General features: G+C 47.7%; 3 protein-coding genes across 4 annotated transcripts in view; all 3 read left to right on the top strand.

Moving 5' to 3' along the window:
• Positions 1 to 1,445, top strand: part of LOC117898870 (acetylcholinesterase) — a 42,586-nt gene extending 41,141 nt beyond the window's left edge. Inside the window, exon 9 of the mRNA XM_034808550.1 lies at positions 1,126 to 1,445. Within this exon, the coding sequence (XP_034664441.1) occupies positions 1,126 to 1,199 (74 nt within the window). The 3' untranslated portion in view covers positions 1,200 to 1,445. The remainder of the gene's footprint in view (positions 1 to 1,125) is intronic.
• Positions 1,446 to 3,549: 2,104 nt separating this feature from the next.
• Positions 3,550 to 4,391, top strand: LOC117898874 (chaperone protein dnaJ 20, chloroplastic). Its single transcript, XM_034808555.1, has one exon. It carries the CDS (start codon positions 3,609 to 3,611, stop codon positions 4,230 to 4,232), a length of 624 nt encoding a protein of 207 aa, XP_034664446.1. The 5' UTR covers positions 3,550 to 3,608; the 3' UTR covers positions 4,233 to 4,391.
• Positions 4,392 to 9,064: 4,673 nt separating this feature from the next.
• Positions 9,065 to 14,238, top strand: LOC117898871 (cysteine-rich secretory protein LCCL domain-containing 1). 2 transcript variants are annotated; one of them, XM_034808553.1, is made up of 5 exons: positions 9,065 to 9,468; positions 12,546 to 12,746; positions 12,998 to 13,256; positions 13,326 to 13,561; positions 13,598 to 14,238. In XM_034808553.1, exons 1-5 carry the CDS (start codon positions 9,384 to 9,386, stop codon positions 14,053 to 14,055), a joined length of 1,239 nt encoding a protein of 412 aa, XP_034664444.1. In that variant the 5' UTR covers positions 9,065 to 9,383; the 3' UTR covers positions 14,056 to 14,238. The 2 variants fall into 2 exon arrangements, with proteins under 2 accessions (XP_034664444.1, XP_034664443.1); XM_034808552.1 differs by having other exon boundaries at positions 13,326 to 14,238.
• The last annotated feature ends 4,620 nt before the right edge of the window (positions 14,239 to 18,858 follow it).

Genomic DNA, 18,858 nt, shown 5'->3' with positions numbered 1-18,858 from the left:
CGCCACAGCACCAACAACAACAACAACAACAACAAGACCATGTACAATTGCTCGGCTCACGCAGCAGCGGCAGAGAAGCAAGAAACGTTTTTGACTTCGCGCCTGTTGTGAGTACATGTGAGTACCTGCGATAGACCATCAATCAACTGTACAATATGTACGTCATTCAACCCCATCTCGTACGTATTCACCGTTAAGTTTGGTTTGGCGTTCATCAATTTCAGGAAGCGCCGGAGTGAGACAACAACTTATATTACTCTCTGTTAAGTGACTACAAGTTCTATCACTTTCTGTTTTAGTGACTACTAATTGCGGGCTTCACTGGCCGCTACATTGAATCAATAAAAACCGAGATGAAAAACACCAAATAAAATCGCATATTTAATGGACGAGCGGGCTCAAGTGAAGAAAACTTAATTTATGATGCAAATAAATTTACAATTATGCCCGTAAGCTCTCGCTGCTGCTGCTGCCGCTGCTTCCGCATGCCGTTTGTCGGCTGCCGGCCAAAATGTAAATTAATCAAGGCATATTAAAACGAAAGATGCCCCACAAATGGCCCAGCATAGTTTTCCCCCTTTCACGTGAACAAGTCCATTTGTCAATTTGTCAGGGCACACGGCTCAGGGTTGGGTTTTACGAGGACCCGCACTGTCTGCCGTTGGTCGTAATAAGCTGCGGGCTGAGCCTTGGTACACCTGAGGACAGCCTCATGGCGACGCAGGCATGCTCTATGAATAGCTGAAGTCTTGCTCGGATTTAATCAATTTAATTAACAGAAATCTTTTCAAGGATAATATTCATTTGGCTTTAATGGATTTGGTTTTTTTGTTTGTTTTATTTACTTCCCAAAGTCGCTTGGGTTACTCCACTTCAGTAAGAGTATTTGGCATGAATACGTTGCATTTTCATTAAGGGGAGGCTGTGACCCCAGAGCGCGCGGCTTATGGGGTGGGGCCACGGCGGGCCGCTTAGCATAAAAGCAATTCTGTAAATGCAAATTAGCATTGCAGTCATCGCAGTCGCCGGCAGTCGGCAGGAACTTTATTTGAGTACACCGCTCGTTAAATCACTTTTTATGCCGGCATATCTAATAAACTTTATGCTCGCTCTCTTCTCTTGCAGCATTTGCGCAGCAGATAACCCGTGTGGCAGCCTCAACATTTGTCTATTTGAGGACATGGCTGATCAGTGCCTAAAGTGGAGTGGGTATCCTGTGCCCTTTACGACTTAAGAGTTAACCGAAAGCACCTTCCAAATACTCACTTCCACGAGAAACCAAGAAAAGCAACGGAAAGTCTGATTGAATGGTAGTTAGGCTTAAGGCTAAGGACTGGAAATAGTACGACTAAGGTGATGAAAGGAGAGACAATAAAGCGGAGAACGTGGCCCAAGGCTGCAGGATCTGAGATATGAATTTAGGAATGTAAATCCAAGTGCTTCGATGCAGAGTATTTTTGAGAGCGAGTGCTGGACACCCTCACAACACTCACACACACTGTAAACGTTGTTTGTTTTCCACTTTGAACCCTAAAGAGCAAATCGCAAATGTTAAATACGTATTTTACGTACTAAATAAATATATTTCACTTGATTAAGTTGCCGAGTATTTCCGTTTTCAGCCGGTTCTCCGGCAACTATTACTTAGATTTAATTGATCCGCCGGACAATCTCCCAGTGGCAGATTTAATCTGGCAATCGAATGGACCTTCAACTTGGCATGTGAATAATTTACAAATTCGATGTATGGGGCATGCCGTGCTGTGACTCGATAAACCAAGCAACGCGAATCGATGAGGCATGGCAGTCGCAGACTTCTTGGCGTTCATGTCCATTGACCCAGCATGCCGCCCGCCACAGAAGAGCCACTCATAAACTTGGCCATCAGACATGCCAGTGACAAACTACAGCAGGCAGAGCCAGAGATGGTAAAAGAAAGAGTCGCAGCTCGCGAATTTTGCCAGACAAATGAGCCAGCGTACGGCGGAGACAACCAGTCACCACTTGTCGTAAATCTCTGGTTCGGCACGGCACAAAAGGCGGACCCAGCAGACGCAGCTAATTCTTCAATAGAAATAGAACCTGTTTCCAATTATCGTTTTGCTTTCGCCCAGGGGTCCAGGCACTGCCACGGGCACCGCCAACCTCCACCCGATGCCCACCTTATGTATGGTAATTCTGGCTGAAACGTGTACAGAACCTGCCGATGGCTTGTGTGTGTCAATTAACATATGGGCTGTGGCCAAACTGATGCTACGATGCTCATCCAGTGGCACAGTGACGCACAATCGTTGGTAATGCGATGGGATGGGAGGGCATTTGCTGGGTCTCTGAACTAGTAAAAATAGAAGGGGAATCCGCGCCGAAACTGCTTGGAACCATTTAAAAATACTAATGACAGTCCCATCAATAACCGGCCCGGCGACTTAGTCAATTCCAATTAAATTTTCACAGCTTTTGCGATAGTGGAAGCAGCTTCGACTCCACTCCACTCCGAGGTCACTGTCACTGTCACTGTCACTGTTCCTGGCCCACTGGCAGTCACCGGCAAGAGGGAGCGAGACCTGTAAGAAGGTGTCAAACGGGCCGCACTCATCTGAAACGAATTAGCAGATCTTCCAGGAGAAGAGGCTGATGTCAAGCTCAAGGTGTGGGTTTGCCCAACGACACTTCACTCTGCCTCAACGAGCAGTACCAGCTAACAATAAAACGGCCGCATCTTTATTTATAATTTAATTTATGGCCGCACTAATTCGTAGATTTGTTTGGGCCCCCACTAAGAGTGACTCTCATGAGTAATTCAATGGGACAAATATTGTGCTGTATGTCATGGAAGTTCGCGTGAAATTGGAGGATTGCAATTACGATAATTCGTTGTGCAAATATTTTGAACCAACTTCAGCGGCATTCACAATCCACTGACGCTGACGCAGCAGCCAAAAGCCGAGTTCAATGGAAGAGAAATGACCCACTAGCCTCGCCGCGCTCTCGCCCTCGCCCTCGCCGCGACGCGCTCTCGCCGCGCTCTCGCCCTCCTCGCTCTCTCGCCCTGCCACGCTCTCGCTCTCGTCCTCGACTTGACGCCCACACTAACCATTTCTGGGTTAAATTCGCCGTGTAAGCTGCTGCTGCCGGCGCTGCCTATATTCAGAGCACACGCGTCGCCGCGTTGCTCCATGCGTGGAAGATTCATTGCCAAGTTCGTTGGCACTTCCGTAAGGTCAAACAAAGAGATAATGGCCCACAAATCATAACACAATTGTGTGACTGTTTACAGAATTGGCCATGCTGGCACATATACGCGAGTCCAGGGTCAATCTTTTAACGCACACGGAGGTTGACACAAAAAGTTTGTCGCTCCCTTGTCAGGCACATTTTGGGCAGGGCAACGCTGAAGATAAGCAAAAAGTGACAATAGTCAGGGTTTATTTACCATTTGGCATGCCCTTCCACTGCCGGAATTTATCAATTGATTTTCCAACCGAAATCTCCAGTTGCCATAGCCAAAAATGTCATTAGAAATTTCTGTGTAGCTGCGAGCGTATCTGTCGTAGATTTATTGTATCGTATTCGGACTGGGCCAAATTTTTAGTTGAAATTGAGGAAATATGCAGCGCCGTCAGTCGGAGAACTTTTACCAAGTGCTAAACGTGCCCGTCAACTCCAGCGATCAGGAGATCAAGAGCGCCTTCTTTGAGCTGTCCAAGCAGTATCATCCGGATGCCAACAGTCCGAGCTGCGACTCCGAGCGCTTCTCCAGGCTGTGGGAGGCATACAAGACGCTGCACAGGCCCAGCACGCGGCAGCACTACGACAACAGCATGAACTTCAAGCAGCAAACGGGTCCCCAGCTGCACAGATGCCAGCAGAACGTGGCCAGTGTCTGGCAGAAGTTTCACACACAGATGCGGAATAAGCAAAAGCGATCCTTCTACAATGGGTTGGCAGTGTGGAGGCCAAAGACAGCGGTCACCACTTGGCTGCCAGAGAAAAAGGCGGTGCTGAACACTAAACCTGGCTGGGAGACTCCTGCTTCACTCAGATTCAACTGGAGGTTAAATTTGTGCTGCACGGGCTTCAGCCTGGTCAGTGGATTGCTCATACTGAGCTCCCTCAAGGTGTGGCGTGGGCATAACTGGATGTCTGCGCCACACAAAAAGAGCTCCAGGCAGGATGAGCAATCCCCTAGTGTGGCAAATAGCTCTTTGGAGCTCATGTGGTCATACTTCTAGGAGAGACCACCCACCAGACCGGGCTGTGGCTGTGTCAACTGCCATCTTCCAACAATCTTTTTACCAGCGTGTCGAGGCAAACTCATGCATATGCATGAGGCATGCCAACTATTATTTTGTTAGATTTCTGAGTGAAAAATATATAAATTTGCCCGTTAATTGTGTGAATCTCGAACTTAAACTACAACATCTACGACGTCTGGCCGTCTGATTATGCATCATTTGTCATTCCCACCGGACAGGGGGCAGCATAACTGATCGCAGATTGCAGATCGGACAAACGAGTTTCCCCATTCGGGACAGACACGGACCGCTTCTAGTTCAGAGTTTAAAAGCTAATTAAGAATTATGATTCTGGGCGCTACCCTAAGTCAAGCAGGGGCATTGTGGCACATTGGTGGGGCTTGGTTGCTTCTGTTTAGAGTCGAGATAAATATGTTCTATTATGATGCCATTAAATGGAACGTTGCTCAAGGCGAGCGGCTGCCAACCTTGTCGGCCTAGCAGCGACTATCAATAGGAAGGAGTCTGCTGTCTAATCAGAAAGAATCTTACAGAAGAACAGGCTGTAAGAGTAAGTCGTCTGGTAATCCGTAATACGGAAAGTAAACGTTAATTTGAGTATTGTATTTCCATTCCGTGTGCTGGTTTTCCGTCCTAACGATAATGATAAATTATGATCAGTGATTGGCTTCGATTGAGTTGTCGTTCGACGGGTCGCTTCTGAGGCTGGGTTGGGTTTCGCATTTTGTTCTATGCAAATGAAGTTCGATGGATGTCAAACAGTCCGCGATCAAATGCGCTGATATAGTTAACAAGCGAATTGAAACTGAGAACTCCACCCGAGTCGCAAAGAGAAGATGCAAAAAAAAAGAATGCCCAAAAACATAAATCAATATTCGCATCGGGTGTCGATCCAAGCGATTCTCTGCGGCGCATGCGCAGCGGAGCGGCGCGATAAAGAGCGTTAAAATTATGTTCTGTCGCCTGAGCGGGCCGGACAGAATAAATACACACAGCCGATCGAGGTCCATAATGAAGCCTATAAAGAGCTGGGGCGAAATCAGCTCAGCAGGCGCTGGCAAAGTGAAAAAAAAAAAAAAATCAAAAATCAACAAAAAAATGGTCAAAATTTATTGTACGCTGACGGCTTTTTAATGAAAATCGCTGGCTACCAAAGCGAATTAATGAAGGTGTGTGCGCATACATAAATACATATATACATATATCCCAGATAAAGCTCTCTCCCCTACCTCCCCCCGCATACACCATTTTATTGAGCTCGTTTCTGTGCCGACAAAAGTTCAAAAAACGAGAAAAGAAACCGAAAAAAAGAGTCACACAAGCGTAGCCATGATCAGCATTGATCAGCATATGAATCGGTTTTTAGCATAAGAATGAAAACGTTTCTCTAATGAAAATTGTTTATAGCTTTACGACGCTCAACCCATTCATTCGCCCAAACACGTGTTCGACATGGCTTATTGACTTATTTTCAATTATGATTGAGAAACCCTCACCAAAGGTGGCTGAAAGTGCCGCTCTAGTAGCAGTCCGATTCCCATTCCGTTTCCGACTGCGCCGTTTGTTAATGGAGTTCTCTCACGCGCACAACTTCATCATAAACGCCAACGGCCTGACATTTTAATTATGTTGCTGTCAAATTGCCAGTCAGTCAGACAGCCAGCCAGCCAGCCAGCCAGACAGTCTGGCGGCCAGTTTTCAATTGTAATTAATAATAATATTTTAATAATAATACCCGTGCTCGCCTTCAAGTGCAAACAAAAAATTGAAATGTTATGGAAATGGAAATTTTTTGTCATACACTCAAGTTGATCTGGAGATGAGCAGCGCAAATATGAGTCAGCGAGAGAGGCCTCTCTCTCTCTCCGCAGTGACTGCTGGAGGTGGGGGTGACAGTGGAGTGGAGTGGCAGCCTTGGCAGAGGGAAAGCTTTGAGTAACAGTTAAACCATAACCCATAACATCATTTGCAGCTGATATTGGTTAAAATCTAAACTGAAGTTTACATGCTGGAAATGCATCCACTCTCATGGAAAAATTGATGTAATTCATGCAGGAATATTTATGATTTTTGTTTGTTCATTTTCTGTAACCCTCTTTAAATCTGCCTTCGCCCCTACCTCAGCTTCGTTTTCGCAACAGATTTACGAGTACTTATTTGTAATGCCACTATTTAGTCCGCTACTCAAGTGATCATCCCTGGCTCTCGGTCAAGCTCTCGGCTGGCGTGGAGGCGTAGCTGCTTGGATCGTTGATGCGCTAAGATTAATGGCAACGGAAGCAACAATATCGACAACAAGGATGTGCTTGAGTGACGTTGATGTGGCCACTTGACAACTGCATTGCCACGTCGAGAGTATTAATAATAACAATATTGCTAGGCCATGAGCAGCATTTACATAGGAAAAACAGACGAATGTCAATTGGCCTGTGGCGAGAAGTTCCGCAAGGCGATCGCTGAGATGAAACGCAAACAAACTCGAACGAGCGCCGAGCAAATGTTGGCACTAGAAATGACTGATTAGAAAAGTTATCAGCGACCTTGCGGAGTGCGTTATTGTATCATCAGCAAATGGGAAACCCGTGTTGCCGTCTGTCTCAGATATGAGTGACCTTATTGACAGCAGTTCGGGCTTTCTAACTGCGAGGGAGCGGGGCCACGACTATGTCTGTCTCTTATGAATATTTATGGCTCGGACTTGGGCAATTAATTTATGCCGTCTTTGTTTTACTTTCTTCATCTCAATATCCATTTGTATATTTAGAATGCGCAAAGCTGAAGAGAAACTTGTTTCTTAGTTATTTTTAAAAGTTACTATTTTGAGCAGTACTTAAGTGTCATCATAAAACCGAACACGCGTCTGGCCATTGGCTGCAACTCAGACACTGATTCGCTGCATGATTCAGGCGACGATTCACTTTCGCAGCATAACTGTAACGAATGATTCACGCTGCTGAATGTTACGCATATCCCACATAAATAATACATTTGGCGGAATTTCAGTGAAAAGTGTTGCTCAGCAGCGACATGGGAAATGTCAATGGGAAGAGGAAAAGGAAAAGGAGCCAGCATGGGTGGCGATCAGCAGCACGCGCAACGCAACAAAGACATTAAATTGAGTCATAAAATCCGCACAATGGCTCAGGCAGCAACAACAACAAGCGAGGGAACAACCACAACAACAGTAAGTAATAAGAGGAGGAAAAACAACAACAACAGCAACAACCAGAAGAACGGCTACAAGCACTTCGATATCAGTCGGATGATGCCAAGTGCTGTTAAATTGAGTTAAATGAGGTGTTGGGAATTTTTTACTTTGCTTAACATGCGCATAAATGTACGCAGCTTATGCGCAGACACATCGACAGATACACCTCCGATACGTACTTTAAATGCAAATACTTGGCAGGAGAATGGACGCGGACTTGGAGTAGGTTGTGGCTGTGGCTGTGGCTGTGCTTGGAGCCGCACACGCAGAAGCACACGAAAATCGAAGGCCAATAATGTTTGTTTAAATTTTAGCTGCAAAAACCAACAGTGAGTAGGAAATGTACGCTACCATTCAGAACACAATGCGAAATCGAAACGAATGGGAAGGGGCAGGTGCAGGGGCAGGGGCAGGGTGCAGGCAACATCAAAATGAACATCCGAGAACGTGTTTTCGTCTCGGGCATATGTTTATTTCATATTTTCTGTAAAGCATAATTTTTAATATTTATGTAGTTGCTTCGTGAAATAAAATAAATCAGCGGAGCAGCAGAGACGTCACTGCCTCGCTTGATCACTGATCGCTGGACCCTGGGATTGGAACTGCAACTGGGATTGGGACATGTGGGACATGGGACGTGGGACGTGGGACATGGGTTCCCTTATACAAAACGTCATGTGTGGCATCCGAATGGGTAGAAACGAGGTGAAATAAACAGAACCAGTTAGCAGTTTGCCAGTTGCCAGGCAAAGATCTCCCTGGGTTGCGCTATGTCCATGCTGCCTGGGGATGGGACTGGAACTGGGACTGGAACTGGGACTGGGACTGCGGCTGCCGGCTCAATCGTTTGTACTTGTTAATGGCTTTGTACGCGTAATTATTTTGGCAAGAAGTCAGATTGCCGAACGGTCGGTCGCGAATCGAACCGAGGCGGAAATGCGGACATGGTCATGGTGCGTATAAACGGGTGTGTGAGTGTACTCACACTCATACCAATGTGAATGTGCACAGGCCCCACTTTATCTGGTAGCCGACTGGTGAAAGGATCTTGGCGGCATTTGTTCTGCTGCTCAGCGCTGTGTATTTAATTGGGTGTTTTTATTGGTTTTTAATGATACGCGAAATGATCGAAGCTGCGACTGGACTCTGATGCTCCTGGCCGCAGGGCACCTGCTGCTGCTGCTGTCCCAGTCTCTCCCTCAATGTTCCAATGCCACGCCCCGTGTGCGCAGTCAAGTGATTGTTGCCGAACCAGCAGCAATGATTGATATTGGGCTTCAATCTGCTCTCCCTCTGCCGCTGCCTCCGCTTCGCTCTTTGACTCTGGGAGGGCGCAATTATGCAAAGAACAGAGCGGCGCCCCAGCAACATGTTGCCCGCAGCATGTTGACAAACCGCCACTGCGACTGCGCAACGGCTGCTGCTCTCCCGCTAGCACGCCCTCGATCTCTCCCCCGTTCGCTCCCTCACGCTGTTGTCACTGCTGCTCTGTCGCTTCTCTTCTCTTCTCTTCTCTGCACGCACTCAATCAGCAGGTGCCGATCAGCAGCTTCTTCGGAGTCACCGCTTCGGCATCGGTATAAAAGCTTCGGCGCCGAGCAGCCGCTAACCAAACATACGACGCCTTCAAGTCTAGCTACACGTACACGAGAGTGGAGTTGGAGTCGTCGGCAAAATTTCGTGGCGCTTTTTCGGTTACTGGCAGCACACTTTCTGCCTCAAAATTGTGATACAAAAATTTACCCCCACCAAAATTCAAATTTCAAATTGAATGCCAAGTGTATGAATCCCAAATATAACACTGTCGTACATGAAAAGGTTATATTTAGTCGTTAAGAAAGTGTCCAACTAGTGCGTAACGAGTGCTACAAATCAACAAATCAAATAAAATTTTCAAATAAAATAAAATCAAAACCAAAATGATGCAGCACAGTGCTTTGATTCTGTCCACCATCCTGATCGTCTCCTGTGGAGCGGCACTCGCCTGCAATGGAAAGATAATTGGTAAGCAACAACACGCTCGGACCCACCCACCCAGTTCACAGGAATTTGAGGAGCTTTCAGAAAGCTTCCACAGAGCATAGAGCAGGCGAGTGCATGTCTGGCATGCATAAATAGAGCGCCGAAAGTTTGTTCTTTTTGTCTAGTTCAGTTTGTACACGTTTTTGCCATTTGTTTTGTGAATGAAGAGCCACCTGGTAATGGGCAAATATTTGCCTTTAGCGAGGTGCGCTCGAGAACATTTGCCCGGCCAGTCCTTTATTCGTATGTAAATATTTCCCAGCACGTTTGCTGGCCATAAATCCAAAAATAGCAACCAAACATTAGCTTAAACGAGTCGCCTTTCTTTCGCTTGCCTGCCTGATTTTATGGCTTGTAGCATTGCATAATAAATAAAATAGTTTAGAAAAAGCAACAAGACAATCGGGCGGCATATTACTTAAGAGCTATTCGAGGCAGTCAAAACGGGAACCGGTTCAAATTTCGAGTTTATATAATATTAAATATCAAATGCTCGGGCCGAAGCAAATGTTTTTTGGGTGGCTGAACTGTCAACTGTGCGGAAAGTGAGGCAAAGGCCAATCAACTTCTCAGATCAGAAGAATCCTTTCGGCAGCCCATCAATTCGGTCTAACAAGTATCTGTCTTTAAGCATGATTAAAGAGCTCATTGAACCGATTGAAATCATCTCTGATTTGCTTTTATAATTACGCAGGCGCCACCCAAAGCAAAACAAAATGTGCGCCTAAAATTAAACACAAATCATTCGATTTTAATGGGTCATTGCCGCGGGCAGCGTCGTAGCAGGCATAGAAATGGCTCCAAATGACCAAAAAAACAAACATTTTAATGTTCTTTGTGCTGCAGAGGCAAAACAGTCAAATTCCAGTCATAAAATCGAAAACAAAAAAGTTTTTTTATAGTGCGCGTGTGCGTGGCTGATTGATGATTGCTTTTATGGGCTTTGTCTTCGGTTATCTACCAATACAAATCATTGATTTCTTCATTGATGTGTATCTTTGGTGTACAATTTCACAGCTCAAGTCGCAGCTGCCCTCTGGTAACTGCGGCTTAAGCGTTTTGCTGCGGCATCCATCAAAAGGCGGCCGGTGCTAATAATGTAATTAAATATGTAGATACGAAAAAGGACAACGGACAACGGGCAGGAGGCTGCAACTAGTTGTAGTGATAATCAGTGAATGATAAATGAAACTGAAACGAAACATAAAGCATAACTATGAAAATTAACTCGCGCTAAATGCGGCAGAGATTTTTCAACGTCTGGGCCCAGTCCTTGTCGCCGGGTTCCGGGCCAGCGACATGCGCTCAAGGTGAAGTCAACGCCTGCGCTGAGCCCCAGCCCGAGCCTGAGCCTGCAGTTAAGCACTTGTTAACATATTGTCGGCATTTGGCTGTGGTCTCTCCAGTCTCCAGTCTCTGTGTCTGTTTTCACAGCAAGTTCGTTGCCTGAATCTTTCGAGGCGGCACAAAATTACTGCAAGCTGTTGACGTTTCGTTGTCAACATTATCTCAGGCATCAGCAGCAGCAGCAGCAGCAGCTTCAGCACTTTGTTTTGTCTTCGTCGAGAATATGTAAATGTGGCAACTGCCTGGGCCGGAAACTGATCGACAGCTTTATGTGCAATTTGTCAGCGAAGGTAGTTCACAAATTTGCATAGCGCCTCAAGTTGCAGGCCACAGAGCGAGCAGCGAGCAGCGAGCAGCGACCACTCGGGCGTGATGCCCCTCGACGTGTGTGTACAGCTTGTGTTTCCATATTGATACAAATGTAGCATAATTTGACAGCTGCGGTCAAGTCCGAGTCTTTCGTTTTTGAGTCTTGTGATCGCTCATCTGCTATTTTTAGTCGCAGTCCCCGTCCCAGTCCCCGTCCCTGTCTCTTTCCCAGACTCGCAGGCCAACCTTGGGCGCGTATTAAGATTAAGCTAAAGCAAACGCCGTGTGTTTAACATTCTGCCTTAAACACTTCTCGGCTCTTTTTTGTTGGCCAACAGCTGTATTGACATCTAGACCCATATTTGTGCGAGCGGCAGCAAAGCGAAGCTGCAAATTATTTACCCCGCCGATCAGGCGCTGGGCGCGTCAACTTGTCTGAGTTCGAGTCTCTGACAGACAGACACGTACCGGCACTTGACCGGTCGGCAGAGATGCCATGGTCAAAGCTGGGTCCTACTCCGAATTGGAGAAGGGACACAGCCAGAGACGGAGCTCCTGTCTGGCGTGGAGCACAGCTAAATGCTAGCACGTCTCCTCTCGTGGCCAATCAGCGCCCATCGGCTCAGCCATTATTATAATTATTAAAAATTATTAAGCGCGCGTAATTATTTAAATGAAATGGGGGGCCAACCAGCGCTGCAACTGGCAACGCCCCTCGGTCGGCAAGGACCCCGCTGTGCGGGGCAATTAGCACCCGCGGGGCCTGCACTGCTCGAGTCCAGCGCTCCCAAATGCTGACACACTTCAAGAGATAGAAGATGTATTCAACAAACTCAACAAAGTTGGCTAATGGCCATCGGTTGGCTCTTTTTTAATTGACGCCTTTGAATAGCACGCGCCGCGTCGTTTTTTTTGGTTTTTGCATTTCATTTTGTGGCTGTCGTGGAGAGTTTTGGATGTTCTGTGTATCTATTTGAATGGCCCAACATTACGGAAACCGGTTGGGCATGTGCCTCCAGGAAAGTGACACGAATAAAGTCTTGTGATCCGCCTCGTTACATAAGTGAAAACGTGGACAATGCAGAGCACACGCAGCTGCAAAAGTTTGCCCACAAAAATATGTAAAACAAAGGGGGAAAATGTAAATGTTGGCACCCCACTTGAGTTTTCTTCCAGCTGAAAGCGAATCGAATATTAACTCAATTCAAACCGGCTCCTGCCTCGTAGAATCGTAGAAATCTCCAAAAACTCAACTCGCTCTTAATGCAAACAAAAATAGAAATGATAACATTCTGCCATTGGCCACCAGAGCGCTGACCGTTCGCTGCTCATCAGCATCGTCTGCGTCTGCGTCTTCTCCCTCTCACACTTAATTTATGCAAATCTCGACCTAATCATTTCAGCATCGGGCATCAGCGCGGAAGAGCGATCCATCATCTTGCAGGAACACAATCGCCTGAGGCAGCTGGTGGCCACCGGCCGCTACCCCGGCCAGCCAGGAGCGGAGAACATGCGCGAGATCGTCTGGGACGAGGAGCTGGCGGCACGCGCCCAAAAGTGGGCGGACAACTGCCAGTTCCGGCACGATCCGCATCGCACAATAAGTAAGTTGGAGATTCCCTCTTGCCACGAGGAGTTGAAGGTTCCCCTCTTCCCCGCATGACATTTGGCGCGGATTCCTTTGGTTTGCCTGCTAGCTCCTAGGTTTCCTCATCTTTTCCCATACACTGCCTGCACTTTGCGCTTTTAAAACACTAAAACTAACCCGACAGTCGCCACAGCACCTGCATTCCCCCTCATGCCCAGCCACGAAAGGGCAAACTTGAGACTAATTTGTGTCCCCGTCCACCCGCAGATCGCTTTACCATGGGCCAGAATCTGGCTATCATTTGGAGCACAGCGCCGCTGGATGCTGACGACGGTGACTTTCCCTCGCGCATCCAGAGCTGGTTCAACGAGGTGCAAAAGTATTCCTTCGGCGATGCCTGGTCCCCCAAGACGGGCCACTACTCGCAGCTGGTCTGGGGCGAGACGAGCCTCGTGGGCTGCGGCTACGCGGAGTACAAGGATGCCAGCAAGTACAACAAGCTCTACGTGTGCAACTATGGGCCAGGGTGAGTGGCAGACGCCCCAGATCCGACCCAGAACTCTCTCCTTATGCCATTCCTCTCTCCCCTTTGCAGCGGCAACGTGGTGGGCTTCAATCCCTATGAGGTGGGCAAGCCCGCCTGCTCCACCTACGGCATGAAGCCCTCGTCCAAGTACCAGGGTCTGTGTGCCGCTCCGGGAGCATCGCCGGCGATCAGCAACAGCGTCTACGGAGGCAACACCATTGAAACGTATGAGTACAGCAGTGGCAACAGCAACACCCACAAACACAATAACAATCAGCCGACTAACAACATTAACAAGAACCAACAACCGCAGCAGCAGCAGCAGCAGCAGCAGCAACAATCCAACTACAATCACAATCGATTCTACAATAATCCCAAACACCCATCCTCCTCTCCACCCCATCCCCTGTCCCACAACAACCCACAGGCAGCGGCGCCAGCACCAGCAGCAGCAGCAGCAGCGACGTCCGGCGGCAGCTCGTTTGGCAGCGCAACGCGCGGCGGCAGCCACGCCTACACAACTGAGGCCAATCAGCGGAGGCAGCCGGAGCCATCGGCGTACCAGTCCGGCCGCTACAAGCACAAGCTTGAGGCGTATCGCCCATCTGCGGCCGAGTTCGAGAAGTCCGTACACAAGCACACCATTCTACGCACCTACATAGAGCAGAATCAGCAGCAGGCGGAGGCGGCAGAGGCGCAGGCACAGGCAGCGGCAGCGGCAGCGGCACAGGCGGAGGAGCAGACAGCCAGCACCCGGAAGCCCAGTCGCGGCTGGAGCCTGCTGACGTGGCGTGGCTGAAGACAGCCGGAGAGAGGAGAGGATAGTCCACCACTCGTATGCCGCACAATGTATTAGGCCCGCGCCTCCCACCCCCCCGCACCATTAATAGCTACTATGTAGTGCCATTAGAAACCCACTGAAACACCATCATCGACTCTGAACCCCATCCAACACCAACTATCGTCGCACCCCCTAGCCCTAGCCAATTGTATGTTAAACACACACAGTCCAGACAACTGCCAGACGCAACCATGCCCTTATGCCGCGTGCTGTAACCGCTTGCTGTAAATTATTTATAATGAAAATTGGCAGAAGCAGGAGGTCGTCTCACCCAAACGAATGTTTGTATCAAATGTTTGCTACCCACTAAACAATGTCATTCTGCGTTCAACATCTAACCAGCTAGTTGTACTTAGAATTGTGTTCAAGCTAAATAAAACATGAAAAATTGATTTTAACAGAGTGGTTTGAATATGGGTAACAGCCAAAAGCTGTTTGAATTGCTGCCAGTGCAAAGCTGGCTGCTACAACGCGTTCGCTCTTGCCAGCTACAAAGAGCAAAGCGAAAGAGCACAGGTACAGTTTGGCAGCTAAGAGAGCGCCTGCGCCTGCCGCTGAATACTACGCTGAATGCGGCAGCGCCTGAAGAGCGCACAGCTGGTGTGGGCGAACGCCATGCGGGTGCGACAAGTGCAGCAAGACCCACACGCACAATTAAAGCGACTGTTTGCCTGATGACAAAAGAGCAAAGGAAAGCAAGGCAAAGTGAAGGAAAGCAAAGGCAGGGAAGAGCTGAGGAGCAGAAGCAACAATCCAAATGTTGCTAATGAGCCTCAATGGCAATTGTATCTAATTTGTGTGCGCTGCCTGCGGAATTCAGCAGCACACGTGTGTGCCTGTGTGTGTGTGTGTGTGGGTGTGCTTGTGCTTGTGCTGGGAATCCTTGCACCAGCTCAAGGTCGTCCATGCCATGTCGTTGTGTCGTATCAGGTGCGCTCCACTCACGTCTTACTGCCAGCTCAGTGCACAGGTGGAACCTTGGAAAAAGTTTCCTTTCAGTTGGAAGCTTCTACCCTCTGGCCACACATCCCTCGCTCTCACCCTCGCTGCCGCATGTTGCCAAAGTGCTTTTTGATAAGCATCCACAGAAGGGCAATCAAAGCTGTGACTTTCGCTGCACGCTTATCAGCCATGGGGAGACTTCCGCTTTTAATTGTTCCATTTGCACAGACCTTTAGCTGTGCCACAACATTCACAGACACACACACACACACACACACACACACACAGACGGCATTTGAGTGTCAATTTTGGTTGTGACATGGAATTAAGATAGGCAAATATTGCTGTCAATTGTTGGGGCGGGGCGGCCTGGCCTCTATGACGGCCATAAAGCATACACAGGGAGAAAGAAACCAAAGCAAGCAAATTTAGCTGCTGCCTACTACCCTTTGGAAGGGATTGTTCAGCCAAAGGATTGTCTTTAAAGCTGCTAAGGGTTCAGTTTTGATATTTAATGCTCAAAAAAGTTTTCTAAAATTTATAGAATTCCATTTAAAATGTTCCCAACTTTCTCTCTCTGAGTGTACCCATATGAAAAAGGTTGAATCTGCAGTTATGTTTATGTTCTATGTCGCAATATGCTTTATTTATCTGTACGCACAAACACACAATAGTCCCGCCACAAAGGTCCAGGCCAAGGGAGCTTTTACCCCTCCACACTCCATCATCCAAGGCCCACTCACGGAGCCTGGCAGCGTGAAATTAACTGCCAGAGTCCGCTGTGGCGAGCTCAGCTCCCCCCTCGCATTTTATTTATGCCCAGCCATATATTTAAATATGACGCGAGTCCTGAGAGGCTGCAAGTGTCGTTTACTGTCAGGCCAAGAAGATGGTTTCTGCTGCTGACTCTGACTCGCACTTCGCGCTTGTCCAGCCTGATTTATAGCAAATGGCCTGGCATGTACATATGTACATATGCATTTATATGTATGTAACACAAACGTCAATTTGATGCAGCTGTCACACAGCGGAGGAAATGCAATCTGTGAGTTAAACGCATGAAAAACCCATTTTCATTGCCATTCGTTGGGGGGGAAGCTGCAAAGAAAAATAAAATTAAATGGCCGCATGTAATTAAGTCGCTTAATGTGCCTCAAATTGCCAGCTCGCCCGGAGTCAAAGTTTGTCCCGGGGGCTTATGAATTTCCACGCATTAATTTTATTTCCCTTCATTTTCGTACCCTTTTTTTTCCCCCAGTTCTTTGTTGATCCCCCAACTGTGGCCGCTTGCCGCTGCCAAGTGTCATTTTTGATTGTTGCCAAAAAATAAAAAGGAAAATAATCAGAATGGGAGATTGGGAGAGCGGCTTGCCTCTGGGATAATTAGCGGAAAACTTGGGCAAAAAGTATTCATTAAAGCAAGCCCAAGAAAAGAGTTTGATTACATTTAAAGATTTTTGTGGGGGAACAAAGCGGCTTCGCTGCTTAGTTGGATCAGCGATTTGTGGCACTCTCTAAGCGGCAACATGTGAAATTTAATTCATGTTTAGGTGCAAGAAACTTCCTGCATAACCCAAGCTACCTTTCTCCTTAGAAATGTCATTTTGTTGATCCCTTTTTCCATCTTCTCTCAGCCAACTTTAACCTCCAATAAAATTGTCGCCAATTCTGGCAGCCAATTTGAATGGGATTAGGAGCTGCAGCTGCCGTTGCCGCTGTCGCTGTCGCTGCTGAGGAAGTAGAATCATAAATGCCACGCCCCCATGCATGGCATGGCATGCCACAGCCAGAGACGGCAAATAAAAGGCAATTGAAATGAAACAATAAAAATATCCAGCAAAACTACACATATAATGCAATAATAGAAATGGGAAGAGAAAGAGCAACAAAAAGTATACTAGATATTGGAAAAGTTTTTCAATTTCAGCAAAGCTTTTATTTCACATGCAAAAGATCTCCACACACTGCCACCTCGAGGCGACGCTGCCTCCCAGAACCCCACCCCCCTTCCGCCATGCAGCACTATCTCCTGCGCTGTGGGGGAGGGAGCAGCAGACGGAGCCAGAGCTACGAGCATTTTGTTGGGCAAGGGAAACCCTCACACACTCGCGCGCAGTTTTTGGCGTAGAAAATACAAAATTAGAAATGGGAGCGAAGCCGGGCAGCAAAACGCAAAATGTAAGCAATAAGCGAAAATGAAATGAAAACTCATGAATGGCCAACAAGCGAGACGCCAGCCGGAGAGAGAGAGAGAGAGAGAGAGAGAGAGAGAGAGAGGGGAAAGCGAAATCAAACCGAAAAACCATTTTGCGAGTATTATTGGTAGCTTGGCCACAAACTCCCGCCCCCACCCGTAACCATGGCCCAATCCCAGTCATATCCATATCCACCGCTCCCATTCCACGTTCCCCATTCCCTTACGCCCGCCCGCTGGCATTCGTTTTGTGTAGTGGAAAGTGGAATTTTGCATGCCAAGCCGCCGACCAGAACGCAGTTGGCCATGAAATGGAAAACGAAGGGCAGTCTGAGCTGAAAATGACCAAAAAATGCGCGTAGCGGTGCACAAATGGAATCAAAAGAGCAAAACTTTCGCAGACGAAGCGTGCCATGGAGGGGGAGAGAGAGAGTCCTTCAAAATGATCGCTGCTCCTTTATTTATGAGTGTCTGCGGTGCCTGCAGATTGTGTAAAAATGTAGCTGGAAGTGCAGCAGTACCTTTGGCCACTCTCATTAAACACACATTATGCAGGGGAACAATTTGAACATGGAACCCAAATTGGCAACTGGCAAATAATTCATGCAAAACACTTTCAGAGACCAGACACGGACATGGACAAAGCCATTAGCTCAAAGTGTTCGAAGTCCCATTGATGCTCCATTGGCCCAGACAACTGTTGACTACGGCAGCCCCAGCCCCAGCCCCAGCCCCAAAGTGTTGCAATTGGAAGAAGTTTCCACTTATTTCGCCCCAAACCATTTGCACTCCTCTGTCCTTGACATCTGACGTTGTCAAGCCAATCTCCAGCGCTCACTTTCGATAGATTCCAGCCAAGTAATTTCGTTGTTGTTGACCAAGAAAGTTCCCTTTTGCCTGTGCGGCAATATTTATGGCGGTCGCGCAGCGTTGTAGTAAAAAATGCCTGCATGAATTTGCATATTTTGGGCGCACAAAAGAGTTAAATAAATATGGACCAAATTCGCTGGAAAAAACCGAAGCTGCGTTTGCCTTTGTTGAACTTTACGCGTCAAATTTTACATAAATCTTTGCTTTTTTCTGTGCGGCTGCGAAAGGGAAATATTTGCTTTGAAAAATGTGCGTTGGATCGTGTGGGCTCTCACGTGGGTGGGCGGCTGGGTATCGGATGAACTGTCTTTGAATGTGGCATTAGTGCCCGGGTATCGGCACCAGGCAACGCCTGGAATGGAAAGCAAACACGGAATGACAGCTTCCGACTGCCGTTAAATCAAACATAAAACCCGCACAGGGCTCGAGCTTGGGCCCTCTCCTAGCAACGGCCACTAAACTGTACAAAGTCGACTTTATGGCCCATCAAAGCTGCACAACAAGCTGCCGCCCCATTGCCACAGGTTGGCCGTGTTTGCTGCCCAGATTGGTTGGGGCACAATCCTCTTTCAGCTTTAGCTGCTGCTCCGGCTCCGGCTCCGGCTCTATGCCGACCTGCTGCTAGTTCCATTTCCCTTGATTGCACACAAAATATTGTTGCGGGTGTCCGTTTTCAATCTAAAATGTGTTCATCAAATCTACATAATTCGACTCACGTGGGGGCAAAGTGATGGCGAGCCAATCAGGTCCGGCAG

This window comes from Drosophila subobscura, chromosome O (assembly GCF_008121235.1).
Source record: "Drosophila subobscura isolate 14011-0131.10 chromosome O, UCBerk_Dsub_1.0, whole genome shotgun sequence".
NCBI lineage: Eukaryota > Metazoa > Arthropoda > Insecta > Diptera > Drosophilidae > Drosophila > Drosophila subobscura.
The sequence above is the reverse complement of the archived record's forward strand: the minus strand, read 5'-3'. Positions and strand labels throughout refer to the sequence as shown.

What these genes read in the sequence shown, in the direction of transcription:
- LOC117898874 (XM_034808555.1), top strand. Translation starts at nt 3,609, where the DNA reads ATGCAGCGCCGTCAGTCGGAGAACTTTTACCAAGTGCTAAACGTGCCC.
- LOC117898871 (XM_034808552.1), top strand. Translation starts at nt 9,384, where the DNA reads ATGATGCAGCACAGTGCTTTGATTCTGTCCACCATCCTGATCGTCTCC. An exon ending in CTGCAATGGAAAGATAATTG is followed by an intron (nt 9,469 to 12,545) that starts GTAAGCAACAAC and finishes TAATCATTTCAG; the next exon opens with CATCGGGCATCAGCGCGGAA. An exon ending in GTGTGCAACTATGGGCCAGG is followed by an intron (nt 13,257 to 13,325) that starts GTGAGTGGCAGA and finishes TCCCCTTTGCAG; the next exon opens with CGGCAACGTGGTGGGCTTCA.